Source organism: Enhydra lutris, unplaced genomic scaffold (assembly GCF_002288905.1).
Source record: "Enhydra lutris kenyoni isolate GAN:26980312 unplaced genomic scaffold, ASM228890v2 scaffoldscaffold94, whole genome shotgun sequence".
NCBI lineage: Eukaryota > Metazoa > Chordata > Mammalia > Carnivora > Mustelidae > Enhydra > Enhydra lutris.
The window spans coordinates 2,843,641-2,861,033 of record NW_019154178.1 but is presented as its reverse complement, the minus strand read 5'-3'; the positions used below and the strand labels follow the sequence as shown (position 1 = coordinate 2,861,033).

General features: G+C 49.8%; 1 protein-coding gene across 8 annotated transcripts in view; it reads left to right on the top strand.

Annotated features, from left to right (window-relative positions):
- LOC111138853 (Fc receptor like 5) overlaps nucleotides 1-17,393 on the top strand; it is a 32,289-nt gene that overhangs the window by 8,011 nt on the left and 6,885 nt on the right. For 3 of the 8 annotated variants that reach the window (XM_022490767.1, XM_022490765.1, XM_022490764.1), the window contains exons 2-9: nucleotides 1,566-1,586; nucleotides 2,754-2,993; nucleotides 4,976-5,230; nucleotides 5,508-5,795; nucleotides 7,273-7,551; nucleotides 10,020-10,298; nucleotides 14,178-14,456; nucleotides 15,625-15,903. In XM_022490767.1, the coding sequence (XP_022346475.1) occupies nucleotides 1,566-1,586; nucleotides 2,754-2,993; nucleotides 4,976-5,230; nucleotides 5,508-5,795; nucleotides 7,273-7,551; nucleotides 10,020-10,298; nucleotides 14,178-14,456; nucleotides 15,625-15,903 (1,920 nt within the window). Of the gene's footprint in view, nucleotides 1-1,565; nucleotides 1,587-1,620; nucleotides 2,086-2,753; nucleotides 2,994-4,975; nucleotides 5,231-5,507; nucleotides 5,796-7,272; nucleotides 7,552-10,019; nucleotides 10,299-14,177; nucleotides 14,457-15,624; nucleotides 15,904-17,393 lie in introns of those variants that run through there. The other 5 variants (XM_022490769.1, XM_022490766.1, XM_022490770.1 and 2 more) reach the window with 5 other exon arrangements.

Sequence of the window (17,393 nt, the reverse complement as noted above, 5' to 3'; positions counted from 1 at the left end):
ACAAAACAAGATGTGTTCAAACAAGAGGTTCAAAACTTCATTCTGCTACCTACTAGGTGCTTAGACCAGTTTATGGCCTATAAATGGGGATAATCATAGAACTTACTTGATAAGGATATTGACAAGATAACATGAAATAATATATGTGGAAGTCTACCACATAGGAAACACTCAGAAAAGTTCTAGCTACATTAAAAACAACACAAATTCCACGGTGGCCAAGATATTTGGGTAATGACAAATAATCCATTGTTCTCTATAAAAACACTTAGGTTTGGATTACTTCTCCATCACCCTCATATGGAGAGGGATAATATCTCCCTTGCCTACTGATGGATTCCATTTGCCCTATCCAGTCCCTGGCATATAGTTGACATTGCAAAAATTTGTGTTGAGTAAACCAAATCTGTCCCTCATCTGAAATGTCTAAGCGATTTATAAACTTGCCAATTTTTCCTCCTCTGTCTATTACCCATTTCTCAAGACCGTATCCTCCTATCTCTATTTACTGACCTAGTTAATTAATTTTTACTCAATAAATAAATATTCTATAAATATTTATGGAATATCTCTTATATGCCAGGCACTGCTATAGGTCGGTGGGGGCATATGATGAATATAAAAAGTTCCTCCTCTCACAGAACTTCTTTTCTAGAGAAGGGAAAGTAAAGTAAACAAAAGAAAAATTTTTGGATAAACACTCTGAAGAAAATTAAACATTATTATCTCTTCTCCTGCCTTCTAATCAGTCTCTCTGCTTCACATCTGTTCTCACTGACGTCTACCCACTGTCACAATGTTCCATCTAAGTTTCAAATTCTAACTTTGTCACACTCTACTTAAAGACTTTCCATGCCTCTTGGTTATAATAATAAAACTGCAGCTTTCATAATAAAGCCCTAGCTACTTACCCCCATGACATGAGCCATGCATGCCTCTCTCACTTGATTCCCCCTCAATCCCTACCTTCCAAAACTCCACCTTAACCCCTGAACACCAGTGCTATTTCTTCACTTCCATGCCCTTTCTGCCTCTATTACTCTCTCCACCACCTCTTGCCATGCACTGACATCTTTGCCTGGCTGACTCCTATGTGTTCATTCATTTTTCTCAAGCATCACAGTGTCAGGCACCTGTCATAGGCCACCCCCCCAATCACACACTCACACATACCCCACACACCGGCAGGGATGGTCCTTCGGCCCACAAGCTGCTCTGTGTGTACTTCCATTGTACTTACATTCTATATTATAATTATATAATTTTGCTTCGTGTTTCTGCTTCCACCTTCTGTCAACTGCTTACCAGAAGGCACCATTTTTTGCTCACCTTAGAAGTCTAAGCACAATAACTAGTATATAGAGAGACATTTGACAAATGTCTAATTTTTTAAAAAATGAATTTCTAACGAAGGAAATAATAAATGGATAGGAAAAAGAAACTGGAATTACTTTTGAAAATGAAAAAGAAACTGGGATTACTTTTGAAAATGAAAAAGAAACAGGCATTACTTTTTCAAAATTTTTGGTCTGTGTTCATCTCTGGCTTTTTTTTTTTTTTTTCAGCTCCTGTCAGTGGACAATTTGGTGAGTTCTCCTTTATTTTGCTCTTCAGTGTCCCTGGATAAGAGTGTCTCCCTAATAAAGATGAGACATTTACTTGCTGAGGCCAGAAGGGATGTGAAAGTGTTCTGAGGTCTATTGGCATCATCCAAGGGCTAGGATAGCCCTGTGGCTACCCTCTGACTCTCTCTGGAAGAACTGACAAATGCACGAGCAGCTCCTGGCCTTCAGTAGGCCCTGCACGTACCCCTATTGCCAATGGAACCCACTTCACCAGGCAGGACATGTTCAACTCCATGGTAAACATGCAGGACTTGGGGTAGGGTTTCTCCAATCAGCAAACTAGAAAATCTTATCTGATAACATCACACTGTGAAGATACCAGCGTGAATAATACATTCTCTATAGTTTTAGAAGTAAAATCCCCCAGGAAATGTGTGGAGAACAGAAGAAAACCCAAAAATCGGGCCCTTAAAGGAAGAAATGCAAAAAAGAAGAGATCGGGGGAGAAGAAATAATATCGGTATCACCCATTTTCTTAGTTCTGACTTTGGTTGTCTTGGGCCAGAGAGTGGCCCATGAATAGCAAGGAAGACCTACATCCTCTCTTGTCCAAAATCAGCTGACCTGGGGTTTCATCCTTGTCTGGACCACCTCTGGATTCCAGTGACTGACTTGTCCATTCCTTGCTCTCACACAATTAGTTATGGTGAGAGTTTCTGGGCATCTGAATCATCTATCAAATGAAGGTGTTCAAAAAGTTAATCTCCCAAGCTTTACTCAGCGCCAAATCTTCAGAAAATATGATTGATCCTTTCAGGAAAGTACAAACCTGTGATTTACCCAATTCCTTGGGAGGTTCTTATGAGTTGGTGAGCATGATGAAGTAATGGGGCAGGGGTGGCTTTCTCTAGGATCCACACCAGACTAACTAGCCATTTCTCCCACTGGCATTTGTCAGTAAATCCTGCTGGTGTTGCCTTCTTGAAATAATTTTGCTCATTGTCATCCCTGAGCAGCCATTCTCCCCTGGGGGCTCCAGTGAACAAATGACCTTGAGCAATCACTGACCTTCCCAGATGGCTTCCTTGGGTATTCTCCAAATCCTGGTCTTTGGGTCTGTACCACAAAGATGAATGCACTGGGGACCACAGGGGTTTCTATCTCAGAATCTGTCTCTTCTCTCCTCAGCACCTGTATCCAAACCCGTGATTTCTCTCCAACCTCCATGGACTGTCATCTTCAAAGGAGAGGCAGTGACTCTGACTTGCCACATAGCAGGGGACAAAAAATGGTACCGGTGGTACCTTGGGACAAAAATACTACGTGAAATCCCAGCAAACACCCTCCAGGTCCAGGATTCTGGAGAGTACAAATGCGAGATCCAGGGCTTGCCCCAAAGTGATGGTGTGAGCTTGACTTTTTCACCAGGTGAGAAAAAAGTGAAATAAAAACTTTGGGAAGCATATAGTTATGCAGAACCAAAATCTATACAGACAGGACCCAGGTAAAAAGAAAATTTTTTAAAATTTTTGTTTAAATTCAATGTAGTTAGCTTGTATAATATTATTGGCTTCAGGGTAGGTTTTCGTGATTCACCAGCCACATATAACACCCAGTGCTCATGGCATCAAGTGTCCTCCTTAATGCCCATCACCCAGTTACTCCTTCCCTCCAGCGACCCTCCATTTGTTCCTAGACTTCAGCGTTGCTTATGGTTTGCCTCTCTACTTTCATCTTATTTTATTTTTTCTTCCCTTCCCCTACGTCCATCTGTTCTGTTCCTTAATTTCCACATATAAGTGAAATCATATGGCATTTGTCTTTCTCTTACTGACTTATTTCGTTTAGCATGATAGCCACTAGTTCCATCCACATCATTGCAAATGGCAAGATTTCATTCTTTTTGGTGGCTGAGTAATATTCCATTCTAATACCACATCTTCGTTATCCATTCATCTGTCAATGGACATCTGGGCTCTTTCCATATTTCAGCTACTGTGGACATTGCTGCTGTAAACTTTGGGGTGTGTGTGACTTAGGTAAAAGGAAATTTGAGAAGAAATTTATTTGAATAGTTTCTGAATCTATGTGTAATTTTAGGCTTATAAGATTTACTTGGGAGAGTGCCTGGGTGGCCCAGTTGGTTAAGCATCTGACTTCAGCTCAGGTCATGACTCCAGGGTCCTGGGATGGAGTCCTGCATTGGGCTCCTTGCTCAGCGGGGAGTCTGCTTCTCCCTCTCCCTCTGCAGCTTCCCCGCTCCCCTACTCATGCTCTCTCACTCTCTCTCAGATAAACAAATAAAATCTTTTTAAAAAAAAATTTACTTGGAATAATAGGCAGCATGAGAATTTTTCAGATAGATAGGCAGACAGAGGTACAGCTGACCCATGAACAACATGGGTGAGACTTGCACAGATCCACTTACCTGCAGGTTTTTGGCGGGGGGTGGGGTGTTTTTGTTTTGTTTTGTTATAGGACAGAGCTATAAATGTATTTTCTCTTCCTTATGATTTTCTTAGTTAACATTTCCCTCTAGTTTACTTTGTTATAAGAATATAGTCTGTAATACAAAGAACATACAAAATACATGTCCGTTGACCATTCGTGTTATCACTAACGTTTCTGGCACAGCTGGCTATGAGTAGTTGGGTTCTGGAGGAGTCAAAAGTTATACTCTGATTTTCCGCTGCGTGGAGGATCCGTGCCCACCCCCACATTGTGCAAGGGTAGACTGTATACAGAAATCAAGAGACAAGGAAGAAACCTCTCTCTTTTTTTCCTGTGCCCTAAGGCCACCTGTCTGGAATTCGAAGCAGTTATCATGCTGTTTCTTTCGCAAACAAGGAAGCAGTATGGTAGTAACAAGGAGCAAATAAGATGCTTGTCCTCTTTGAAGTGGCAATTCCCCTCCTCGGAAGTTACCTACTGAAATCATAGATATGCACCCCCCAAACTGAAGGAACTCAAATAGTAAAGAAAGGCAACTCCCTAAGTAAATTACATCATGTCACATTGAAGGAAAACTTGAAGGCCATTAGAGGTCAGGTTCGGTAAAGATATTGACGGCTAAGTGTTCACAGCACGGTGAGTGAAAGAACAAGTTAAGAAATACACACACTATTCCGATGTCCTGAAGAAAGCACAGCACACACGGACTCTCCCGAACTTGCACGCGGAGAAGAGCACCAGAAAAGTGCACACCTGAGAAGAGATTTGTACTTACGTTTCTGCTTTCCAAGTTGACTCAGGGCATATGTGTTCATTTTAAAATCAGGAAGAAAGGAATTGTAATTATTTTATGCTTCTTTTCCCCCATCCCCTATCCTATAAAATCTGTTTGGAATAATAACGACGAGAAGGGAGAATCCGTGGACGGCACCCAACAGCCGTCATTGTGTCTCTTGCAGCTAAGCTGATCCTGCACGCTCCCCCTTCCGTGTTTGAAGGGGACCCTCTGACTCTGATGTGCCGAGAAAAGCCAGATTTATCCCTGAAGACCAGGACCCTGTACAAGAATGACAATGAGCTGATAGACCTTGGTAAAAACCCCAGCTTCCACATCAAGCACGCAGGTCTGAAGGATAATGGAGAATATCGCTGTACTGGATCTGAGACCCATTGTTGCTCTTTTTCTTCAAACGCAGTCAGAATCCAAGTCCAAGGTAAAGCCTTCGTCATTTGTGAGGAGGGCTCATGGGAAGGAAGGTCCCTGAGGTGGTCGAGGAGGAGAAGGGTGAGCTGGGGCGTCACCAAACCTCAGGGCTCCTTCCCGCAAGAATCAGAGAGAGTGCAAGTGTGTGCTTTACGCTGAAGAGCACGGGGGTCGTGTCGCCTCCTCTTTGCTCGCTCTGCTCTCGGCGGCCGCAGACAAGCTGTGCTTCTCTCCAGAGCTGCTCCAGGCCTCACTGCTCTGGGGCCTGTTGTGGTTCTTCTCTCCAGAGCTGTTTCCACGACCCATACTGAGGGCCGACCCCCCCTCACCCACCCCCGGGGAACCAGTGATCCTGACCTGTGAGACCCAGCTCCCCCCTCAGAAGTCAGATGTCCAACTCTGGTTCCAGTTCTTCAGAGATGACTGGTGCTTGGGGTCAGGCTGGAAGGGCTATCTGAGAACCTCAGTACCCTCCATCGTGGAGAATGAAGACCCATCGCATTACTGGTGTGAGGCAAGCACAGTGCCTTCCAATGTCAGCAAAAGCAGCCAGAAACTCCAGCTACCCGCGCGGGGTAAGTGTGGGCAAGTGCTGAGCTTTGCTGGGAGGAGCCCAGGAGAGCCTCACACCAGCCCTCGATCATCCTGTCAGTCGATCAATAAAAGCCCCACCACTCCCGGTTTCAGTCCTCTTCCTGCCACCCAACCCACCTCTCCCCTTACCCACCTCCTGCTCCTCCCCGAGTTGCCTGCTCGCATCTGCCCAGCTGTCTGACCGAAGCACCACCAGCTGTTTGGCTTGCACAACAGAAGCGTACTCTCTCAGAGTTCTGGGGGCAACGAGTCCAAGATCAAGGCACCAGCAGACTGGGATCTGAAGAGAGGTTGTCCCGTAGTTGGCCACCATCCCCCAGTTTCCCGTTCCGCATCTCCTCCTGCTCTCCGAGGATTCCAGTCTTATCTGATTAGGGCCCCACACTATAGCCTCCTTTAGCCTTGATGATCCCCTCAAAGATCCCATCTCCAAATAAGCCACGCTGGGGGTTAGGGCTTCAACATATGCATTTCTAGGGAACAGAGTTCAGCTGATAACACATCTTGATGTCTCCACCGGCTCTCAGATGTTTGAACATATGCCTGTCTTTTATGGGCCTCATGCTTTGTCCACCCCAGGACCATCACAGCCCTCGGTGTGTCTACAGCATCTCCACCCTTCTCTCCCCCCCCCCCTTTCCTCTCTTTCCCTCTCTCTCCCTCTCCTTTTCTATCCTGTCCCCCAGGGATATGGAGGTGTCTCCTTCCCAGTCATCAGTTAATTGTTGACAATAACCAATAGGCACCCCGGTGGGATACAGAGGTGGGTGGGAGCATCATGCTTACACCAAAGATGTGGAGAACTGCAGACCAATCTCTCCTTCACCAGTGCACTCAAGGCTGTTCAGTCAGTCGTAGCCGTGAGAGGTCTAGCTTCTACAGGGGCATCCCTGCGCGCAGGGCCAAGTCCAGCCCACGCCCAAGAAGACACGGGATTCAGCACTAGGACCAGGGCTCAGGAGACAGATCGAGGTCCTGGCTGTCTCTGGAAACAGCCGGCAGAGTGGCTGCAGACTGGCCTGTGAGCTTCTACCTAACTCCGTTCTCTCATCTGGAAACAGAGGGAGTCAGGCTGGGCGCCAGGAGAACGGAGCAACAGAGGACAGGGTCTAGAAGTGTGTGTGACTCTGGAAGAAAGAAGGGTGAAGGGCAGATCCTTGAGTCCAGCCCCAATGAGCGGAGAAGTGGAAAACAGGGACAGGAAGGAAGACCCCTTGACTTGGCCAGGGGAGGGGTCCAGGGTCACTGGCGGGAGGAAGGAACAGGTAAGGGCCTGGAAGAAACTTCTTCCCCAAGACCATCATTTACACTGGAAGATGGGACTGAGATCGCGCAACAAGGGGCGGGGGGTACATGGGGAGAAGGGGCCGCAGGTGACGGGAAGGGGAAAGGCGAGCATGGACTGACCAGTGATGGACCCGCACAGGAGCACCTGCTGACTGATGTTTCTCTCCTCAGTCCCCGTGTCTCCTCCTGTCCTCACCCTCAGCCCTTCCAGCACCCAAGCTGTCGAAGGAGACTGGCTGACACTTTCTTGTGAAGCCAAGAGAGGCTCTTACCCGATCCAGTACCAGTTCCTTCATGAAGAAGTGGTTCTCTGGAAGAAGAAGGTCACTTTTAGGAAAACGGCGACCTTCCAACTCTATCTGAAGGCAGAGCACTCCGGGACCTACTTCTGCACCGCAGACAACGGCCTGGGTATCCGGCGCAGCCAGCCGGTGTCCCTCTCTGTCACCGGTAAGCCCTGGATGGTCAGTCCCCCAGCCCGGTCAGAAGCATGTCCCCACCTTCCAGGGCCTCTGCCTCTTCCTCCGCTGCCTGATGTCCTGGCTCCGGGGTCGGCTGCCCCCTCTTTGCGCATCCCCGCTGGTGCAGGGTAGCGACCTCCTTTCCACCCAGACCCTTGAGGAGCCAGAAGTTTTCCTCTTTCTCACCACTTGTCCTGTGACTCTCCCGCTGCCCAGTGTTCTCAGAAACTACAAATCAGTCCCCAAGGGCTCACAGGTGTTTCTTGTCCACCTAATATCACATATTGATCACAATGGGGTACAGAGCCACGAAAGACACACGGCCGGCAGCAGGACACGAGGTTCCCCACAGACGCCCCTCCTGCTCAGGCATGTGAGGACTGACAGGGTGTGGGGCCAGATGGGCTCCGGCAGTCAGGCGGGAAGCCACACAAGGGCCTGGGGAGCAGAGATGGCTCAGCCTGCCCACCGGCGTCAGGCCCCAAGGCCACAAAAGTGGGTGTCCAAGTTACGGAGCCAAAGTGGTTCCGTGGAGCCTTGAGCATTGTGCTGTCCATGGAGAACAGAGTCCAGGCGCAGTGTTGGGGGGCGGGGACTGGAGGGTGCGGGCCCGGACCAGTGCGGAGCCCAGTCCTGGCTCAGGACCAGAGCAGACTCCCTTTCCTCGTCTGTAGAAAAAGCACAGCCAGGCCGGAGACAAGACTGAATCCAGCCCCTCCCGCAGCTGATGCGCAAAGCATTATGAGGAAATAGGCCCCGGGAGTCCTGTGGGAGGCCTCAGAGGAAAGACCGGGGAGACGTGGTCCTGACGTCTGGACACCAGAGGGCATGGCCAGTGGCATCACCGTGAGCGCCCTCTGGGGCAGAAGGCTCTGCGTGATGGCGCCTCTGCTCACCTAAGGCAGGAGGGCCCTGGGGCCGGATTGTGCTCCACCTACGGACGCCTCAGGCTAGCCCGCATGGCCTGGGCACACAGTTCTGGGGTCCCGCAGAAGGTGTGGACCGCAATAGGGCAAGCACCAGTCCAAGGGCTATGAGTACCTGGGCTGTAGGTGCACAAAGGCACCCCAATCTCTCCTGTGCCCTGAGAGGATTCTAGGGGAGTCTGCGCACGAGTTGACAGCTGGATAGCGTGTGATGGGAAGTGGGGAAGGACAGCAAGAGGCTGTGGCCCAGGCAGGGGCAGTTGCTGAAGGCCTGCAGGAAGGAAGGGAGTGGTCCAGGGCCAGGACCTGGGGACACTAGAGCTTCATCCTGAAGGGACCTCTGGGGTCTGCGAACAGTTTCACGCTGGGAGGGTCAGTGCAGGGTCACTACGGGTGAGCATGGATGGCAGAAAAGACCGTCTGGGGAGCAGCCAGGGGCAGAGCAGAGGCCCCAGAAGAGAGGCCAGTCCGGGCCCCAGGCCAGCCCCGTGGAGGGGGAAAGCCCTGAGGACCGTGGCTGGCAGAGAAGGTGCCGTGTCCGCGTGTCCCATGGAAACCAAGGGAAGAGATTGCTTGAGCAGAAGACAGGGGCCAGTTCAGGCAAAGCAGCGCTGAGAGCTGGTGAGAGGCGAGAACTGAGTCACTTCCCCTGAGTCCAGCCACAAAGCACCGAATGCAGAAGCAGAATGTGAACGAGAGGGAGTACTGAGCGCGCCGGCTGCCTCACCACCTACAGCGACAGGCCTCAGCTGCCTCTTCTGTACAACGGGTCCGTAAGCGACAGGCCTCAGCTGCCTCTTCTGTACAACGGGTCCGTAAGCATGCCTGCCCCACAGGACTCTTCGGCAATTCAGCAAAGGTCCGCGTGCCTCTGTTTGCAATCACGTAAGACAAAGGCACATACACTGGGCACGTGCAGGGAAACCCTATATTATCATGATCATCACCGGCACAGTAAACCCGCTTTATAGATTGGTGGGGATAAAAAGCAGGTCTCAATGCACGCAGAAAAAGAAGTGAGAGGAAGAGAAGTGGAGACAGTAAGTGTAGCCCCTTCCTTCCGAGACCCGTCCTCAGAACCAGGGAGAAAGGCACTGGCGGGAAGCGCGAACTCGGACCTGGTAGTTAGTGTTTGTGGATTCTCCCGCGTGCAGAGGACGAAACACATCTAAATGGAACTTGGAAGAAGCCAGTACAGCCAGAGCATCTGCATCTGGGACAGACAGAGGCAGCTGGGCTCCGGGGTGGGGGGAGGAATGGGGGAGGAGGACCCTCCTTGGGCAGGGGAGAGGCAGGTCTACCAGGGTCACAGGTAAGGGTGGGGCCCGGCAGCAGCAAAATAAGAAACTTCCTCCCCAAGAGCTTCATTTACACTGGAAAATGGGACTGAGGTCACCTAACAAGGGGGGTGGTTGTGGAGAAGGGGCTGTGGGTGACGGGAAAGGGAAAGGCCAGTGTGGAGGGCAGGGCTGAGACTGGCCCAGGACGGACATGCACAGGAGCACCTGCTGACTGATGTTTCTCTCCTCAGTCCCCGTGTCTCGTCCTGTCCTCACCCTCAGCCCTCCGGGACCCCGAGCTGTTGAGGGAGACTGGCTGATGCTTTCCTGTCGAGCCCAGAGAGGGTCGCCCCAAATCCTGTACCAGTTTTATCGCGGAGATGTGCCCCTGGGGAGCAGCTCGGCCACCTCTGCAGGAGGGGCATCCTTCAGTGTTACTCTGACTGCGGAGCACTCCGGGACCTACTTCTGCACGGCGGACAATGGCTTTGGCCCCCGGCGCAGTGACCCCAAGGGCCTGTCTGTCACAGGTAAGCCGTGGACGCTGCCGGTCACTTATCTTCGACTCTTCTGTCCCTGTCTTACAGGAGAGGAAACTGAGGCCCCGCGCGGTAAGTGGCGAGGCAGCCGGCGCACCAGGGACTGTTCTCGTTTGTGTTCTCCCGCATCTGCGCTGAGCACTTTGTGGCTGAAGTCAGGGGAGGTGACTCGGTTCTCGCCTCTCACACTGCCCCTTCCGAAGTCTGCATGTACCTTCCAGTCCCTGCCCCCCTCCACCCCCCCACCTGGTGGCCCTGGTGGCTCCCTTGCTGTAGAACCAGCTGCCTGGGCCTCAGCCCTCACCCAGCCCTGGCTCAGCCAGACCCCCGGTAGCTCGACGTACTCCCCAGCTTTTGCCAGATGAATGCGTTCCCTCAAATTATTTTTCTCCTGCCCTGTAGGTTCAGTCCCCAACTCCACGCACAGAAGCATCTCGTGCTTTCCGCACTAACACATGCACTCACGTAGCCACAAGCACAGCCGGGGACAAGTCGCAGGCAAACCCTCAGCTTCTCCAGGGGTTCAAGAGGTCACAGCAGGGTGGACGAGGGAAGGGGGAAGGGCTTTCTGGAGTTTCCGTGATGCTTTGTCCTAACCCTTTAAAATAAGTTTCATTTTACTGTATTACATCTTTAAAGTTGGTGTTGAAGTATGACACACATTCAGAAAAGTATACAAATCAGGGCTGTACAGCTCATGGTGACTCACGTAGCCTCCAAAACGGTGTCATGTTCGGAGTGAAGTCGCTTCTGTTTACACTGTGATCTTTACTTACGAGAGAGTGAGAGTCTGGTCGTCCACTGGTGTGTCGGCTCTTCCGAGAGGCTGACGTATGACCGAGAGACCTTGAGTGGCTCCTTCCCCCTCACAAGGAAACAGAGACAGGGCGTCCCCAGAGGGGGAAGGCTTGTTGTCTGGACATCCAAGGAGTGAGTAAAACAAGAAAGACAACACGGGCAGACCCATGGAAGAGATGAGAGATATCTCAGAATAGGGCTTACTTCTCAAAAGCAGGTTATGTTAACCCGTGACAAGCTAGAAGCTCCCATCACGGAACTCACAGGCCACCAGCTGTTTTCCTCGTATCCCCATCCATCATCCCTGTCGCTCCTGGGTATCCTCCACTCCATCCCCTCTCTCTCATGACTTCTCCTGACTCACAGCTTCTGCAGCACCCAGCATCGACAGATCAGCTTCTGGGTGGGACCCCTCGCTCTGGATTCCACTCTCTGCCTGGGCTGCCAATGTTGGGTGGCTCATTGCCGAAACAGTGAGTGGCTTTCGCTGGTCTAACCACCCACCAAGGCCATGGCCAGGGTACTTCCCACCATTAGCCTAACAAAGTACAGAGACGACATGACACATAAGGAAGTCTGCTTCAGAAAATGCTTGTTTTAGGGAACTAGAGGCATAGCACAGATTCTGAGATTTCCTAGAAAGAGCCAGGGTGCCTGAAAAACATTTGGGTCATCAGATCTAAGTATGAGTCAGAAAACCTGAATGCGAGCTCTGGCTATGAACATCACTGGTTCGTAATTTGGGCGAAACATTTAAACTTTCTTCGTCCCACTGTTTTCACCTTATATTGGTAGTTAGATAAGACAATAATTAGTGTCCATGGCAGCCCCAGAGTTCTGTGATTTGAGTTGGAACAGGAACCCAAGGGCCAGGAATTCATGATGCTCTGGAAGAAAGGAAGTGAGGGAGAGTATGAGAGGCACCAGTCAAAGCCCCAGAGAAGACAGCCGGGGAAAACCATGTGGGCTGCAAAGCTGGGCTCACTTACCTGTCCCAGCAAGAGAAAGCACCACCATGACGGGCTTCATCGCCGTTCATGGGGGAGCTTGGAGAGGCACCCTGAGGGCTGTGGGAGTGGGTGTTAGTCAGCGTGTGAGTGCAGCTGGAGATGGCGGCTGCTGAGTGTGCAAATGGGTGATGTGCTGATCTTAGGAACATGTGAGTCTGGGTACGGATGGCCTTATCTTTGAGCCTATGGATGTGAAGGCTCTCTGTCTCCTTGATAACCCTTGTTTTCGATCATGGAAATCAAGAATGACCAAAAGAAGGCATTTCCCCCAATATAAAGTGTGAAGAGATGATGTAAAGATGTAAGGAGATGATTTAAGAAATTTTAGTGTTCTGGGGCACCTCGGTGGCTCAGTCATTGCGTGTCTGCCTTAGGCTCAGGTCATGATCCCAGGGTCCTGGGACTTTGGAGAGAGGAAAGAGAATGGAGAATTTTAAACCAAATCCGCAAGTCATGCTCAGACATGCAGGGACCCAGGGAACTTAGTGTCTATTAAACCCTTTTAAAAAATTACTTGATGAGAGGCACCTGGGCTCAGGTCATGATCTCAGCGTCCAGGGACCGAGCCCCGCATCGGGCTCTCTGCTCAGCAGGGAGCCTGCTTTTCCTCCCCTCCTCTGCCTGCCTCTCTGCCTACTTGTGATCTCTTCTGTCAAATAAATAAATAAAATATTTTTTTAAATCACTTGATGACAGAAACCGGCCAACCAAATTAGGAATTGATACAAAGGACTCAAAATTACTTCACTGTGATACAAAATGCATGCACTGAATATCTTTCCGCAGCTGGAGCTCAGCACTGGCCGCAGGGAGAATCAGTTAGGAACTCTGAAACAGGCTCATTGCTAAGCCTCTCTCTGGACCAATTAAACTTAGAATCTCTCAGATGTGACCTCAGAATCGATATTTCTTAACACATCCTTAGGTGAGAATATTGTACAAATAGGGCTGACAACCACGGATTCAGAAATGAAAACAAAGGCTAATCACCTGTGAGAATTATGGTTACAGAAAGTGCCAAAAAAGGTAAAAAATACATGTAACAAAGAAAAGGCAGTTGGTCTAAGGGAGCAGAAGAAATAAAAGAACAACACGTCTCTCGTGATTATGATCCTTATTTCGTAGCAAAGAACCAAAGAAGAGACTTGACTGGATACATTTTGAAAAATTAACGAGTTTTCAAATCTTTCACTTTGTCAATAATGTCTGAATCCTTTACAGGCGGTAACTTCTCATCAATGGATTGTAGTTCACCAGCAGCCCTGGAAACACCCAGTCGTAGACCACAGGGTCCCATAGGAGGCAATGAGTGAGCTGTTCAGAGGGAATAACTGTGGAGTTGAGGCTTAGGAGCAGAGAAGGAACAATAAATAAGCCTTTGCACTTCTATGATTCTCACCAGTGAGAGAGTGGGAATAGGAATTCTTACATTCCCTTAGTGCAAATGCAAACTGGTCCAAAGCTTTTGAAGAATAATGTAGCATAATATATGCTTATTTGAAAAGTTCATATTCCTCATCCCAGAAATTCCACTCCTAGGAATTTATCCTAAGCAGCGTGGGCACACATGGGCCAGGATGGAGATGCAGGACTGTGGCCCGCGGCATCATCTGCAGGAGGAGAACAAGGACATTCCCGGTCGGGGGGCATCCCTCAGTGCACTACGGTGAATCCACACACTGGAAAGATTTGTGCTTGTTAAACTAATCAAGCAGTATTCACCCCAAATTATCAAACTGTAAATTTGAAAGGGCTGCATTTTGTTGTGTACAAATTACACCTAGGTGAAGTTGGTCTCTAAAGGTGGATGAGATATACCCGTTAGAGTGACGTGGAAGGATGCTCGTGACATGCTGCTGAGGGGAAAACCCGGCTGGAGACCAGGACCTGTGTGCGTGTATGTTTCATGTGTTTGCTCATCTGTTGGTGTGAACCGGTATTCTTACACATAGGAAAGATCTAGAACGTGTCACAAATGCTCTACGGGGTAATCTCTGAAAAATGAAAATAAAGGAAATGTGAAAAGATCCTGATGTCAACTAACTTATTTTTCCTCCCTCAGTCCCAGCGTCCCGCCCTGTCCTCACCCTCAGGGCGCCCAGGACCCGAGCCGTGGTGGGCGACACGGTGGAGTTTCGCTGTGAGGCCCAGAGGGGCTCTCCCCCGATCCTGTACAAGTTTTACCTCGAGGACGTCATCCTGGGGAGCAGCTCGGCCCCGTCTGGAGGAGGAGTGTCCTTCAACCTCTCTCTGACAGCAGAACATTCTGGAAACTATGCCTGTGAGGCCGACAACGGCCTGGGGGCCCAGCGCAGTGAGGAGACCTCACTCAGTGTCACAGGTGAGTTGATCACCCCAACTGCAGCATGACTGGGACCACCATGCCCTCACCTTCCCCAGTAGCCAAGATTGGAGGTCCCACGGGGCCCTTTGCCCTGGGACATCACAGCAGGCCTACTGCCCAAACAGCCTCCATCCGGGAGCTCTGGAGTCTGCATTTTCGGGAACCTGCACCTTCCATTTTCTTGCTGTGCACTTCCTAGAAGCAACGCTGTAGCCACTGTGACTCAAACTTCCCTAAGTAGAAGCAAAGGCTCTCGGGGCACCAACTGCATCCCAGTCAACAGTGATCACTAAGAAAGGAAATTACAAGTACAGTGTGTCTCACCTCACAGGAGATTTAAGTGGGGTTCCCTCTGTCTGATAATCCATAAAAAGGCCAACTCACTCTCTCATTGGCCCTTTAATTTCTCTGGGCTCAGGCTCCCACCAGGAGGTCCGGCTAGAAGACTTCTGACGTCCTCTTCTGACTTCTTACCTGTCCCTGAGCGTTCAGCTGTAGCACAGTCTCCACCTGGCCCTGTCATGGGCTGATCTCCCTGCCATGCCCCATTTAGTTCCGACTTGGCACCTCACCCATGGTCTTCCTCTCTACCCTGCATTCGGCCATCAGTCCATGACTCTAACGTCCACATGGGTGAACCACTCAACACCGTGGCTTGTCATCTGCTCCACATCAGCCACACTGCCATGTCCACCGTGGCTCCAATAACCCGAGCACAGCCTCCTGTCCTACTTGCTCCTTCAACCCTTTGAATCACCCCTTCCTCAGACCCCAGCAGAGCCCCGGCTCACTGACACCCTACTCCCTCCTAGATGCTCAGTGCCATCCCTGGCTGCGTGAATAACAGGTCTCTCCTGTTCCTACTTTTGATGACACCGATTTCTCCTTTTCCCCAATTATCTTTTGATTTCCCAGAAGTCAGCTGAATCTTTGTTTTCAGATTCCCCAAACACACTTGCAGCTGCTTACCCAACCCCGGTGCCCCACATACCACCACACCAACCTCGTCATTTCTTCAGATCCGCACAAATTACAGCTGGGTTCTGAGTAGTGTCACAAGGTCCCTGAAAGCTACAGAAAACAGTTTCCAGTTTGAAAGCTCTCTCCTATGGAGGAACATACTTAAACAGTAGAAACTGATGGTTAACTATTTTTCCTCCCTCAGTCCCAGTGTCCCACCCCATACTCACCTTCAGGGCGCCCAGGGTCCAGGCCGTGGTGGGGGACGTGGTAGAGCTTCACTGTGAGGCCCAGAGCGGCTCTCCCCCGATCCTGTACCGGTTTTACCACGAGGATGTCACCCTGGGGAGCAACTCGGCCCCCTCTGGAGGAGGAGTGTCCTTCAACCTCTCTCTGACCGCAGAACATTCTGGAAACTACTCCTGTGAGGCCGACAATGGCCTGGGGGCCCAGCTTAGCAAGACGGTGACCCTCAGCGTCACAGGTGGGTCGGTCCCGCCCACAGTAGCATCACCAAGCGTGGCATGCCTTCTCTCCCCGGCAGCCAGAGGGGAGTTCTAACACCCCCACTGTTGGTGTGACAGCCCAGCCCCGGGGAATTCCTGCCAGCAGGAATCTTGCCCCATCTTCAAGCTCAGGTCCCTCTTCCTGTATGGGATCCAAACACCTCACTAGACATCCAAAGTCTTTTTAGACCATAAAGTCTAGACCGATCTGTAGTTATGCTTGTGAAAGAGAAATTAATAAACTTTGAGTATATGTCTCTCTGCTCCAAAAAAAAGATTTAGCCATTCCTTGCCTGGGTTTTTCTCTCTCTCTTTTTTTTTTTTTTAATTTTTTATTTCTTTTCAGTGTAACAGTATTCATTGTTTTTGCACCACACCCAGTGCTCCATGCAATCCGTGCCCTTTCTAATACCCACCACCTGGTTCCCCCAACCTCCCACCCCCCGCCCCTTCAAAACCCTCAGATTGTTTTTCAGAGTCCATAGTCTCCCATGGTTCACCTCCCCTTCCAATTTCCCTCAACTCCCTTCTCCTCTCCATCTCCCCTTGTCCTCCATGCTATTTGTTATGCTCCACAAATAAGTGAAACCATATGATAATTGACTCTCTCTGCTTGACTTATTTCACTCAGCATAATCTCTTCCAGTCCCGTCCATGTTGATACAAAAGTTGGTGACAGTGTGGAGATTCCTCAAGAAATTAAAAATAGAGCTTCCCTATGACCCTGCAGTTGCACTACTGGGTATTTACCCCAAAGATACAGATGTAATGAAAAGAAGGGCCATCTGTACCCCAGTGTTTATAGCAGCAATGGCCACGGTTGCCAAACTGTGGAAAGAACCAAGATGCCCTTCAACGGACGAATGGATAAGGAAGATGTGGTCCATATACACTATGGAGTATTATGCCTCCATCAGAAAGGTTTTTCTCTCTTTGACCCTCACAAGCCTCTACTCTTGTGCTTCTTTTATTACCATAAATATAAACATGCCTCAAACTTCCATATTAAAAACTCTGTATTAACATTAAGTCTGTGCATAGCCCTTCAGGAGACAAAGCCAATCCTGTTTACAAAATGATTCTTAAAGCAATGGGGACACAGGAAACCCGCACAGAGAGGTGAAAGCTAGATGGCCTGGATGGAATCGGCCAGCTCTCCACCAAATTCCTCCATTCTTTACACTGCCCTCTGACCTTTTGACATTAAGTATTATATCCAAAGGAAAGCTGCTACTTGTGAGCTCTAAACCTGTTGTGATGGCCCCTACTGGCTGGTCCAACCTCCAGACTCCTCTTAGGGAGAACTGGGGTATAGCAAAAATATGCAAAGGGCAGTTGAGATGAGTGTTCTGGTCATCACCATCATCACCGTCACCATCACCACCATCATCACCATCATCACCACCATCACCATCACCACCATCACCATCACCCACCAACATCACCATCACCATCATCACCACCACCA